This window comes from Notothenia coriiceps, unplaced genomic scaffold (assembly GCF_000735185.1).
Source record: "Notothenia coriiceps isolate Sejong01 unplaced genomic scaffold, NC01 NC01_scaffold00009305, whole genome shotgun sequence".
In the NCBI taxonomy this organism is placed as follows: Eukaryota; Metazoa; Chordata; class Actinopteri; order Perciformes; family Nototheniidae; genus Notothenia; species Notothenia coriiceps.
Window position 1 is genome coordinate 167882 of NW_011342006.1, and position 13728 is coordinate 181609.

Genomic DNA, 13728 nt, shown 5'->3' on the forward strand with positions numbered 1-13728 from the left:
GAATAAATATATAAATATTTAATATATATAAAATAATGTATTATATTACATCATTGCCTCTGCATTGGATTATTATCGGATAGTAATAACTTCATAATTAACTAAGTCTGAAAGCAGAAGTCTAGCAAATAATTGCAAGTCTCTTCAGTGAGAATGTCCCAATGATTTAAAAAGAAAAGACAAATTCTGAAGAAAAAAAAGGCAAATTCTGAGAAAAAAAGTCAAATTTGAGATGCATTGTGCTCCATGTATGAGCTTCTGTAAAGCGTCATGTAGCCGTATAATAAACATATCATATTTTTTGCAAGCTCTTGTGGGGCCACATAAAATGAAGTCGCGGGCCGGATTTGGCCCCCGGGCCTTGAGTTTGACACCCCTGCACTAGATAAAGGTCAATTAATCAACAATCAGCTCCTGTAAGCACAGTCTTTTATTAACTTTATAAAGGAAAGAGCTGGTAGAATAATATCTACTTACATCATTTGTATTTGCTAGATAATCACTTTCTACTATATAAAATGTGTATTGCAAAACATATGGTCCATCTAGCACTATTTTCTAATCTGAAAAGTGTGTTATGTGAAGCGATGAGGATTTGTTGTCTCTTTTGAGTCCTCACATTAAACATAATATAAAAAGATTGCTAAAGAGTAACCAGAACGGTTTTCACTGATTTCAGTGCTGCTGTTTGATGTAAATCCAGCATAAAAACCTTTTTGAATCAGAGCCAGGTTTCTTGTTTTGATTGGCTTCAACTAGTGGGCTCAAATCCAACAGAGCACAGGGACAGTCAAAGTCCAAACAAAACATTTACCTCAGATTTTCACAGCGTTTCATTCTGGAAACTTACCAAACAGTGGAAAGGAACTATTCAGATAATTTACATAAAGCAACAAATATCTTTTGATACGAAAAATGGATCACATGATTGGTTATATGTGTCACATAACACGAGTGATGAAGCCACACAGAATCATCACCTGACTCTACAGCTTTACTTTTGAGCTATTTCTTTTGATTTTCTGGCCTACAACTTTACTGATTTGTTTTTTCTTTTTGTCGCCACTCATCTAAAAACAGACACTGTACACTTCCCGCTGGGCAGCTGAAGAGCCATATTATTTTCTGAGTAGTAGAGACCAAAACTATAGTAAAAAGAAAGTTCCTTTGATACATATCAGATGTAAAGGAAATACTTAAATAAAGCACAATGTTTATGATCATTAAAGGGGAGGGGGAGGGTAGTGTGGGAGAGCATAATAGGGCCTCTTTAAACACGTATTCTGCCTGTACATTTTCATGTGTTTGTAAAGATGGGCGTCTGAACCTCCTCCTGTTGTCTTCTCTTTCAGAACCCTCGTTTCCCTGGCAACCTGCAGATGTCGAACAGACAGCTGGACGAGGCGGGAGAAAACGACGTTAACAACTTGTGAGTGTGGCCTGCTGCTGCTTCGTCTGGCGTTGTTGTTGTTGTTATTGTTATTGCAGGCCAGACCACAACATCCAGATATGTGTACGTTTCACTGTTGACCAAAGTCTGAAAGGAAATGTAATTGGTTGAATAAATGAATCATAATGCACCACACAGCCACAATAACTCATTAATCGGGATATTTTTAGGTGTTGTTGAGCAGAAGTTAGAAGAAAAACTGTTTAGAAATTCAAGTAGTCAACAAAGTTTTGATTTTTAATTAGTTTTAATCATCACAAGGCTTAGAATAAGGAGATTCAATTAAAGAAATGGCAAGGAAAAGCTTAATTGAATTATTTTCTTAATTGGTTCTGCATTTGTTAGTCTCCCTACAAGAAGTGTGGTTATTCGGCTGCTACAATTCCCTGCTTTCATATCGCCCATGCCATGGTCCCTGAACTTTATGGCTTCTCACTCTTTAAAAAAAAGCTAATGTCCCCCAGCAACCGCTCATAGGTTAGTTATTAGAGATGTGAGCGGTTCAAACAAGAAATAGTTTTACCTTCTGTAGTTGCTATATTCTAAAAGGTTCAGACGCTTAAAAAAAAGTATATAATGCTTAGCCATAATGTCATTACTATATATTTTCAGGTGTGCATTATGCATTATTTTGGCGATTGTACTCAGCTCTGGAGGAGAACACTCACCTGCAAAAATCCAAAGAAACACAATCTGTTGTTGTTGTTTGTTTTTGTCATGCTCGTGACTGGGGCTGCACAATATAGAAAATATGCAATTAGCTTTTTGAACATAACAATTAGGATAAAACCTGCAAGAAATAAACAGATATTAAACTGTTCTCTGATCAAATGTTCTGCTGATTATAAAATACTTGCATATTGCTTGATGAATGAAACATGATAGTTACATTTTTAAGTGCAGTAATATAGGTATATATATATATATATATATATATATATATATATATATATATAGTCCTTAGCTATGCGTTTAGTTGAAATCGTCATTGTGCAGCCTTTCTTTGACCATCAGTTGTGTGAGACGGGATATAAATCAATCTGAAAGAACCTTTTTACACTCCTTGATCGGACTCACTTTGACACATAAAACATGTTTGTTTGCTGAGATCGTGTAAAAGCACTCATCTCTCTTTTTTCCGTGTCTCCCCTCGTCCAGCTTCCAGTTGACGGTGGAGATGCTTGACTACCTGGAGTGCCAGCTCAATCTCTTCCTGGGCGGTAAGCTATTCTGGTCTGGCTGTGTGCTCTCTGCTACCAGCTGTGCTTATCTGAGCACACACAAACACACAGACTGATGACACACAGGAAGACCGTCTGACTGATAGGTGTACTGGGCATGGTGGTGCACAGAAATAGACGCTGACAGCTATTAGTGGTTACAGATAATAGACTGTTGCTCTGCTGTTTTTCTGTCTGAGTCATCCTGGATTTATGTCTCTTAAAGTATGGGACGGGTTTAAACAGTTAGGATGTAACCAGGAACTCATAAGAAAATGTGGGAAAGCTGTGCACTCCCATTCAGAAATGAACAAGGGAAATGATTTGTTCTATGTATGAAGCCTGTCATTTAGCGTCCAGAGGTTGATGTTATCTCCCCTTCCTCCTTCTATATCTAGAACATGAAAATATCACATTATAGCCTCACACCATAATCTCAAAGCCCTCGTCAGCTTCCTCTTCTGGACTGATGTATTTTAAAAGCATAACGTCATCTGAGGGTAAAGAGGCCAGGCCAGAAGTGGTGTATGTTTTAGCTGTGCAGGAAACCACACCTCTGCAATGAACAGAGGCTCTCCATGCTTTCGGGGTGGTGTAAATACGGTGGCAGGCAAATGAAAGAGGGGCGTAAAGATGGAGTCAGACAGTCCTGTTAGTGTTCAGGTTGCTGCTCCACTTTAAACCTTTTTTCCTCCCAATAATCTGCTCTCAAACATTTTATTATTCAATTATTGTGGCGGAGAGCACAGCAGAACTTAATTGATTCATAAAAAATTCATGACGGATGAGCCTTGTGCACGCCTGTCTCGCTGTGTTAGTGTTGATAATCACTCGTGTGTGCTTGTTGTGTGTTTGTACCGATGAATATTGATCTTGTGAACTCATGTATTGATCTGGTGCGTGTTTCTCTCTCCCCTCCCAGTGTTCAGCTCTCTGGACATGTCTCGCTCGGTGTCGGTGACGGCGGCGGGGCAGTGTCGCCTGGCCCCCCTCATCCAGGTGATCCTGGATAGCAGCCACCTGTACGACTACACCGTCAAGCTGCTGTTCAAGCTGCACTCCTGTGAGTCAAACTGTACTACGTGCTCAGTGGAAACCGTACACAGTAAAGCCCCTGTCACACTGTCCCGGAATTCACACTCGATAGACACACGATAAAGGAAATGTCCAAATTCGGCTCTGATCGTAGCATCATAGGGCCATTCGTGAGGGCATCTTAAGCCATCGTATGACCGCCGGTGGAGTTTCTCAGTCTCCGGCAGCAACTTCGTGAGCGGCAACTTTGTAAGGCACTCGTGAGGGCATCTTGTCAAATCGTGTCATCTTCGTGTTATCATCGGTGCCACCGGGCATTCACCCTCACTCTGATCGGGGCGAATGCCCGATGGCACCGATGATAACAAGATGCCCTGACAATGGCCTTACGAAGGGCCAAATTGACACACAAATTCAACACGAAAATGAACCTTCGCAAGGTCCTTTGGCAATTTTCATACGAAGGCTTAAGATGCTCTCACGAATGTCCCGATGTTGCTACGATCAGAGCTGAATTTGAACATTTCCTTTATCGTGTGTCCATCTGGTTGTTAATTGCACAACAAAATCATGTAAACATATTATNTTTTGTTGTTATTTTGTTTTACTTGCTTGTAAGCGCTTTGAGCATCAGGAAAAGCACTTTATAAATGTAATGTATTATTATTAAATCATTGACATGTATCAGTGTATAATCTCTCAGCATTTGTGTTCAAAGCTCACCTGTTGTGATTTCTGTCGGTACCCAGAGGGCTCCTGCGCATCACCAGTTTGGCTTTGGTGATACCGTCCTGGAAGGCCCGTTCTACAGCAGCCCGCTGTTTGCGCATCCGCTCCTCTTCAGCCTCCTTCTCCATGCGCTCTACGGGAAAATAAAAAAAAGTAGCAAACCAAATTTAGGTTTTAAGGTTGACAAATTCCTAAAATGTAATCATAATAATTAGGGCCGGGACTTTAACGCGTTAATTAAGATTAATTAATTACACAAAAATTAACGCGTTAAAAAAATTAACGCATTTTAATCGCACTTATTTTTGCACCGCGNCTTCGTGTGTGGTTCGGGGCCATCTTCGTGCGAAATTCACAATTCAATATTCGTATGTCCATCGGGTGTACATTTCGGGACAGTGTGACAGGGGCTTAAAGGTTGCTCAATAAACCAATATTTTGCTTTTTATTAAATAATGAAATACTCTGGAATACCTTGTAGCCTACATTTAGAGGGAAATGCCACATAGATACAGATCCACATACAACACAGCAGTTACTCATTGTTTGTGTAATGTATGTAATCAGTGGTCGTAAATTCAGTTGTCACGCCAACATGGACTTAATAGTTGTGAATTAGAGTTCCAACCTTTTTTTAAAACAAAATGGGAATTAAATTAGTCAGTATAGATTCATCAAGTATTGTCTTTGAATTGTTTCTGTTATCTGACTTATAGTCCACAAAACATATACACAATACTTACTAATATTACTACTAATATTCAATTGTGTATGGTAAAAATATAGTCCTGATATCTGAGAAGCTACAACTACCAAATAGTAGGCCTCTTGGCTTATAAAATAATGCTATTATACTATTTTAATGATGGATTGATTTATCAAAATACTTGTTTTCGCTCATCTCAAAATCAAAGTATTTCGTAGAATTGGACCTGAAAAACATACTTAAGAAAATAATAATAAAAGCTCAAATTATGTAGCTTTCTAAGACAGACAGACAATAGTAACAAAATCAAAGCCATAATGATGAAGAAGATGGTGAAGAAAATCTAAATTTTAGTTTGAAGTATACTTTAGTTGGATTATATATAGGTGTTTTTTTTGGTATAATACTAAGATAAGAAAGTCTAACTTCAATCAGAATCAGAATACCTTTATTAGTCCCACAGAGGGGAAATTTGCAGCGTTACAGCAGGAAAGAGCCACAGAGAGCTTAGTGTTCCATCTTAAATGTGTTAAAAAAAAAGTACTAAGTTATAATACAATAAACAATATGCTAAAAAAAAAGATAAAAACTAAAAAAGTTACATAATTTTCAAAAATACAGATCAAAAACAAATCAAATCCTGTAGCAGTTCTTAGGATTTAGCAGCCTATGTATATAAAGTATAATTATTGCACATAAAGCACATATTGCACATAGTTTTACGGTATTTAACAGCAGCAAGTTACACAATTTACAAAATACAAGATAAATACCTTGTAACAGTAACAAGGGTTTAGCAGCCAGGTATAAATTACACAGTTATTAACGGCATATATATATTGCACATATATTGCATTGGATTCAGCTGTTGAGTTCCCAGCTTTAACTTTAGCTCTTGAACGTCTGGCATTACAGAAATAATGTGTGTGGATACTTCAAAGGCATGGCAATTTTTCTTCAAAGATTTGAAGATGACATGCTCAACTCGGAGTTAAAGAATTTTCTAGACCCATTTGCTTCTGAAACCTCTCAAAGCTTAGCTGGATTACCTCAAAAATGCATGAATTCACTTTCAAAAAGTCTTTCTCAGTTTCTGAAAAGAAAAGTGTTTAGGGAGATCTTTGAAGGCTTTCACCTGCCCGCTTTAATACATTCATACTCAGAACCCCGCCATCCAAGTGTGCACTCCAACACTATATAAACACAGAATACCTGAACAGATTTGACGTGCTTGTGTTTGATGTGTGCTTGCAGGCCTTCCAGCAGACACTCTCCAGGGACACAGAGATCGCTTCCAGGAACAGTTTAAGAAGTATGAAGTTCACTTTCAGTCTCAGAAACTCAGCCTGTCACGGTTTCACTCTGCTCATTCACTAAGTGTGAACCAGAGGACTGAGCTGAATTCATTTTCAATGTCCAACTCTCCTGCCCTGCCTTCCTCTGTCCTGACCTCTCCGTCTCTCTGCTTCAGGTTAAAGAGTCTCTTCTACCGCTCCAGTAATCTGCAGTTCTTCAAGAGGCTGATTCAGATCCCACAGTTGCCTGAGGTGAGGACCGCCCCTCGCTTAGTCTTTAATTTTCCACATTATAAACACACCTAAGCCTCATTTGACACGTGACGGTTGTTTCAGGTTTCTGTTCACACATGTGTCTATTGATTCAAATCTTAAAGCTCTGCCTTCTGATAGTTCATCTATAATTATGGTTTGTTTGTAGACTCAAAAGTAAATCTTGATGAGATTTATTTCTATATATTAAACTTCTTTATTTTCACATCAACTGCTCAGCTTTTACCTACCCCCCTTCATTTACAAAAGGCTATACATGTTTGAATGAATGTAGGCACCATATATTCATATTATACTTACTCTTTTGTTGTAACACATATCAGATTTCCGAAGGGTTAAGCAGGGTGTCCGCGGGGTCTTAAAAAGTATTAAAAGTTGATCAATCAATTTAGCGAAAATGAAGGCTATTAAAAAGTATTAAACGGCATTTTCCAAGGTATTACATTTTGTAGCTTGTTTTCAATAAGTATATAAATTGTCCCAAGACGTTGTATTCTAAAGTCTGCCTGAATGTAATCATTGCGTAGGTGTGTAGTGTGATTCTGTGTAGTTTAGTTATGGCATCCCGTTGGATTTGACGTCATCTGAACAGGACATCGCACGCTCACTGCTTGATAGTGGGCGAAGGTCCGTTTACGCCGTTTGTTAAACAACATCGTTATGGGGAAATGCAAGTTTGCGTCCAAATGGTTGAAAGATAAGGAGGAAGGACAATAATACTGTATATAGTAAATGTGAGATCAAGTGTGTCGCCAATGTAACCGGTTGAAACTCCAAGTGGTGATGAGGTCTTAAAAAGTATTACATTTGACTTCAGGATTCCTGCATATACCCTGTTAAGATATTTTGAGATAATTGTATTATAGAAAAATAATAACCCAAAACCATAGTTATTAAACATTACAATTGTTGGCTCCTGCAGAACCCTCCCAACTTCCTGCGTGCGTCGGCTCTGTCGGAGCACATCAGCCCCGTGGTGGTGATCCCCGCCGAGTCGTCGTCCCCCGAGTCGGAGCACGTGGTGGAGACAGACGACCTGGTGGACATGGACGTACCTGTGATGCCGGTAACTAAACATGACAAGTATCACTGAACGGTGCCTTCTGTAAATGTAATGTGCTGTTGAAGTCAGCGATCCAAACAAACAAGGGGATCGTTGTGTTTTTGGGAGTAGTCATGAGATCGTTTTGAACTGAAGGAGATCAAAGCAGGATGTAACTTGCCAGCAGTGTAGATGTGAATAGACTTGTAAAAACACATTTATATACAGATAGTTAGTCAAACTTTACTGTCATGGTGTTAAACATATTGCCTTTCCCATAGCCGTTTGTTGAAAATGCATCTGTCTTATTTTTCACATTGACCTTATATGGGCATATGGAAACAATTGATGGATGATGAGTATCTTGAGTGTATATATAAGCATATTCGAATACATGCAGTTAAAGAGGCAGTAATGTATTATGTTTCATAATAACTGACAACAAATGAAATAATAAAATGATGCCAATTTTTAGATTTATTTAGATGATTTTGATTTTTTTTCTTTAACCTTTTCTAAAAGGCTCCTTTGGAGACGAAGTTTGATGACCTGTTTGGCACCACGGCTGCAGTCGACCCTTTCAACTTCAGTCAGAACGGCATGCGCAAGGATGACAGGTAAGGACTGAAAAACAACAGAGATACACAGTAGATCTTTGATTTCATTATGTAAACATGGACATAAAATATAAAACTCTGGACCAGAATCAACCGGAATTTCAATACATCTGTTACCTTGAAAATGTAATGGATTTCATGATTGATGTTTTGCCTGCAACCTCCAGAGATCGTCTGATTGAACAGCTGACGAGAGAGATCCAGGCCCTAAAAGAAGAGCTTGAGTCTTTCCGACTGGAGGTAAAGAATCTAATTATGTATTGTAATTATGATCATCGATTTCCTAATTGGCCTGCATAGTTATCTTACAAATATAATTTCTCTCACAACATTCCCAGAACTAATGTATTTTAGCTCACTCTCCCATCTCTTTTTCTATATTTTTCCCTCCCCAGAGTGGTCGCTTGTGCCAGGCGCTGAGGGGGCGTGTCAGTGAGCTGGAGGCGGAGCTTGCGGAGCAGAGCCACCTGAGGCTGCAGGCGGCAGGAGAGAGCGAGTTCCTGAAGGCAGAGCTGGACGACCTGCGGAGGGTCCGAGAGGACACGGAGAAGGAGCAGCGGAGCCTGACGGAGATAGAGAGTAAGGCGGGACATCTGTCTCTGCAGCAGGAAGCTTCTTGGTCACATTATTATGGGTGTAAAGATATGATTCTGATAAATATATCAATCCATCATAGTAGTTATCATTAAAGCGTTCTTGCCCTCATTTCTTTTTTGTCTGACAAATCCCCACCCCTTTTGGGAACTGAATTGTTGGAGCAATGATTTACCTGCAGATTAATTATTGTGCCTGCTTATAATCTGTTAATGCCTGTCATTCCGTTGTGTGTTTTTAAACAGAAAAAGCTCAGGCCAATGAGCAGCGCTACACCAAACTGAAGGAGAAGTACTCAGAGCTGGTTCAGAGTCATGCAGACCTGCTGAGGAAGGTGAGAGAAAAGTCTGACTTCTTCATGTCCAATAAATCCCTCTTAAAAAAAAAACATCCAAGTTATATTTAGTCCTGTCCTTCTGCTATCCTTTTTAAATATCCCCCAAGCTAAAAATCCAGCCTCTGTCCTGATTATTTTTGGTTTTTTCTCTGCGTGTCGGCATCTGTGCCCCATGTCCGTTTATGTGTGTGCGTGCAGAACGCAGAGGTGACCCGGCAGATTACGCTGGCTCGGGCGGCTCAGGATGAAGTGGATGAAGTGAGGAGAGAGATGCAAGAGAAAGTGAAGGCCGCTCAGGACGTCGCAGAAAAACAGGTGTGTACGAAATGAATTTTGTTATCACTGCAAAAACACGCCCAGCCCCGTTCTCCAACTCAGCGTTTATCTGTCAAATGATTGGCTCTGGGTCCAACAGTGCTGAACCTCAGGGTGCAGGAGAACAAATAATGACCTTTTAGATTAGTTTCTTCGGGATTCACATTCCATTAAAAAGGTCCAACAAACTCCATTGTAAACTCTGTTCTCTGAAATTCCCCTTTGATAAAAGTGTATATTTGTGTCTGTGGAAAAAGTTATTATTAAGCTTTACAAACTGAGCTGATGAGAGATTTCTAAAGTGAGATTTTGACTCTGTTTTTCAGGAGAAGGAGCAGCTGGAGCAGCTTCAGCATCTGCAGAGAGAGCTGCTTTCCAGCCGGACGGAGCTGGACTCCCTGAAGACGACCGTGGGCTCAACACAACAGGTCAGATACTTACAGTTTCAGTTTTTACTTTATAGCTGTTTGCACTTTAAATCAGGGTCAACGCTATTATAAAAATGTGTTGGACGAGAAAGAACGGCCCAGCAATAAAAGATAAAGGAAGATGAAAATTATATCTGATGGGAAGACATAAATAATGAAAAATATAACATCAAATATACAATCAGGCGTCATTGCAATTGACAAGTTGATATGATACGATCAAACTTTATTGACAGATCAAGTCCACATTTTTTCTTGCATCATAGCAGCTCCATTTGCAACATCAACAACAACAAATATTTAAGACAAGATACAAGGAAACAGACATTTAACATAACATCACTAAAGAGAAACATGCTTAAGACGCTCTAACATATATTTGACCAACATTATTGCACGAATGTAATGAGAAGAAGGAATGAAAACATGAATAAATACACAAAGGCACTATATACAGTATATATGTACACATAGGGGGTATATTGTGTGTTAGTAACGAAATAACAGTATTTCACATACAGCCCAGTCCTGGCTTAACAGCAGCTTGCTCACTAGACCTCTAAAGTTGCAGTAAAATAAGTTTCTAAACTCATTTATAACAGTCCCAATTTAAAGAGATTATAGTGGCTGCTACAGGATAGGGTAAAGTAATTAATGATGTGACATTTTTCACCATGACTAACAGACCGGGGTGATCCTAATGGAGCACAGTCTGGAGGAGATCTAAAAATGTCTGCGTCATGCAACCTTATTATAGTCATCAATTATTTGCTTATCTCGCTTTTTTACACCGTTTTGTAGCATTTTCGTAGTGTTGGTTACATCTTAGATGCTCATTCCCGTATTTGTGGAAAGTCAAACTGACCTTAAAGGTCCCATGTCGTGCTTTTCCGGTTATTACCCGTCCCCTTGTGTGTTATGAAGGTTTTTCTGCATGTAAACGGTCTGCAGAGTCACAAACCCTCAAAGTACACCCTGTAGCGAGTAGAACTCTAACACAGAAAATACCTCTCTATGCTGCCCCAGAACGCCTCGTTGGAGATTTTCTCTTTTTTCCATTGTTTACTTCTTGGGTATAGTGATGTATTTCGNCTTTTCAATTTCAAAGAACACAAATTGGGTTATTTACAGGTGTTGTTTTGTGTGGTAGAGGGTCGCTGTCATTGATGCGTTTTGCACCCCGGGCTGTTGTTTTGATACTCCGCTGAGGTATACGCTGTGACGTAATAACTATTTTTTTTGGTTTTTTTTCGAGGGAAGGGGTGGGGGTCAGAGGGCCTAGGTATAACATTCACGGATCGCCACTGGTGAGTTTAAAAAAATTAAAAAATGTTGAAAGTCCAGGGTTTTATTTACCAAATCACCACTTCCCTTTTTCATAAGCTGACTTGTGTGGGCGGACCTGCATCCATGGGAACTGAGAGTCCTTATATATCTGCTTCAATTCAACCATTCTTCAAAAATATATGTCTCTAGGTAATAAAAGTGCAATAATATAAACCTGCAGTGTGTTGTATTCCTACACAAGTAACCATTGGACAGCCATTGGGAGCATTGGACCACGTGTATACACATTGGACTCACGTTTGTATGGCAAGGTGATCTTGACCAGAGCTCTTGGAGAGTCCGGAGGAGCCTCCAGAATCGGCTCCAGCACGTTCTGATCGGCGCTCTGCTTCTGGGAGAGACTGCGGCTCTGACCCGGGTTTGGAGCTGATCCCGTTGCTTTAGGAGGAGCCGTGGAGCTGAAGGAGGGACTGGGATCGAGGGGGGAAGAGCTGCTGGATGATGTGTTTTGATGGTTTGGTGTTTCGTTGACAGGGCTCGCCCACGTGGAGGTTCCGCTTCGACTTATAGAGCCAGACTTCACCAGGCAGAAGCCTCCACTGTCCTGAGAGGCTGTGCTGAAGGGGAGAAAAAGTTGAAATGGTCACTTACCGCTTACTATTTATAGCCATTAGTGTGCAATCCATACACTTTATATAAGAAGTGGACGTAACCATTGGTTTGTGGCTTTTGAAACTTTGCATTTGGCCGTCACCATCTCGGTTTTTACCATAAGTGACGCAAGAGCATTGAGCAAAGAAGCTAGATATTGTATGGTTCTTTAAAGGTCCCCTATTATACTACTTTTCCTCAATATATTCTAGGTCTCAGATATATACAGAACCTGTCTCTGATAGGCTGAAACACCAAACAGGTCATTGCAGCATTACCCATAATCCCCTCTGTTTCAGCCCTGTTTCCAAAGTGCTGATTCTCTGTCTGTTACTTTAGATGAAAATAAGGAGCCCCTCAAGCACACGCTGCTTTATCGTCCCTGGCCCCGCCTTACATTTTCCGCCACAGATTTGGGGAAATTGGTCCGTACGCAAAGCATTGTGGGGATTTTAAGACCGCGGAGGATACACATGTGCAGCCTCGAAATGTCTTGCTACGAAGGACGCCGGCCTCGGTAGAATTTCAAGGAGCCTGGACATTGGAACAGTCCTTCGGCGGCACTCGACGTAGCATCCTTGAAATAGTGGCTCTGGAGCATCCTTCCTCAACATTGAGAAACACCCTTTGTCATAATGTAACCAGATCATCTTGTTATGATTGTTCCATTGTCCCACGTTTTTTTTTGACAAGCGTGCTTAGACAGAAAACGCCAACGTTATGCAGCAAAAAGGAACATCCTATTCTGTGGGCAAATGTTCAGGTTTAGCGATATGAACAAAAATCTCATAACACATTATGGCATTTGATACAAACCTAGAGCACACTTGTCATAATATCATAATCTAATCCAGAAGGTGTAATGATTGAGCAATTTGTGAACTCTTTATCATAGAGTGGTACCTGTTTGACTTTGAGAGAGCCGTGTGATAGGAGGAGCAGGAGGAGGCTGTGGATGAGGTGGAGGAGACGGATCTGCTCAGTTTCTCCTTTTCTGGGATCAGAGACCGGGAATCTGGAACTTCCTGGGACACGTCCGGCACCTCGGGAAAGACGGGGATCTTAAAAGATAGAGCTGACCAAAAACAAAATGTTTATGAGTGCTTCATCAGAATACAGCATGTCCTTTAGGGAATAATTAAAGGTTTCTTGTTGAGTTGTAGTCTTCATTACTACTGGTTCATTCAGTGTAGACACCTACATTATTATCTTAAATCAACCTTGGTTTAAACAACTTACCAAAAATTACATATAAAAGAGGACAACTTTTTTTATAGTTACTGATGTTTGAGAACCACAGTGACGCGTCCTAAAACCGTTCTTCAAAAACCAATGCAATTTCTCCATAGGATTTTGGAAAATATCTGGAAATAAGGTCTGTGGTTGAGACACATTCAAGAGACGGATCACGTTCTGTTCAGCCGGATAATCTCCACATGTCTACCCTACTTTTATAATTTTCTAATCATAAATCTAGTCGCCAGAAGCAAAATGCTAACGTTATGCTATAAACGAACTACAGCAGGGTCGCTGCTTCAAAGTCACGCAACATCCATATTCAAAACTACAGATTCTAAATGGTACAAGTTGAAGCGTTTGTTTGAACAGTCTGCAGGAGGCAGGTACTTGCTTTCAAGCAGAACAGGGCAAACTAACTTAGAGGAGTGTTTACGTGTTCGGCGTAATGACGTACAACGGCCTCGACAACTTCTGTAGTCCTATTCAGAAGTAGTCGTTTTTCTAGACACC

General features: G+C 40.1%; 1 protein-coding gene across 3 annotated transcripts in view; it reads left to right on the plus strand.

The window, feature by feature from the left end:
- The window catches only part of hip1 (huntingtin interacting protein 1), a 68450-nt gene that overhangs the window by 23357 nt on the left and 31365 nt on the right, over positions 1-13728 (plus strand). For 2 of the 3 annotated variants that reach the window (XM_010770866.1, XM_010770868.1), the window contains exons 6-18: positions 1353-1429; positions 2609-2670; positions 3593-3733; positions 6395-6452; positions 6612-6687; positions 7631-7774; positions 8273-8367; positions 8535-8607; positions 8763-8946; positions 9207-9295; positions 9497-9613; positions 9940-10041; positions 11940-11942. In XM_010770866.1, coding sequence (XP_010769168.1) covers positions 1353-1429; positions 2609-2670; positions 3593-3733; positions 6395-6452; positions 6612-6687; positions 7631-7774; positions 8273-8367; positions 8535-8607; positions 8763-8946; positions 9207-9295; positions 9497-9613; positions 9940-10041; positions 11940-11942 — 1221 coding nt within the window. The remainder of the gene's footprint in view (positions 1-1352; positions 1430-2608; positions 2671-3592; positions 3734-6394; positions 6453-6611; positions 6688-7630; positions 7775-8272; positions 8368-8534; positions 8608-8762; positions 8947-9206; positions 9296-9496; positions 9614-9939; positions 10042-11939; positions 11943-13728) is intronic. The other variant, XM_010770867.1, reaches the window with a different exon arrangement.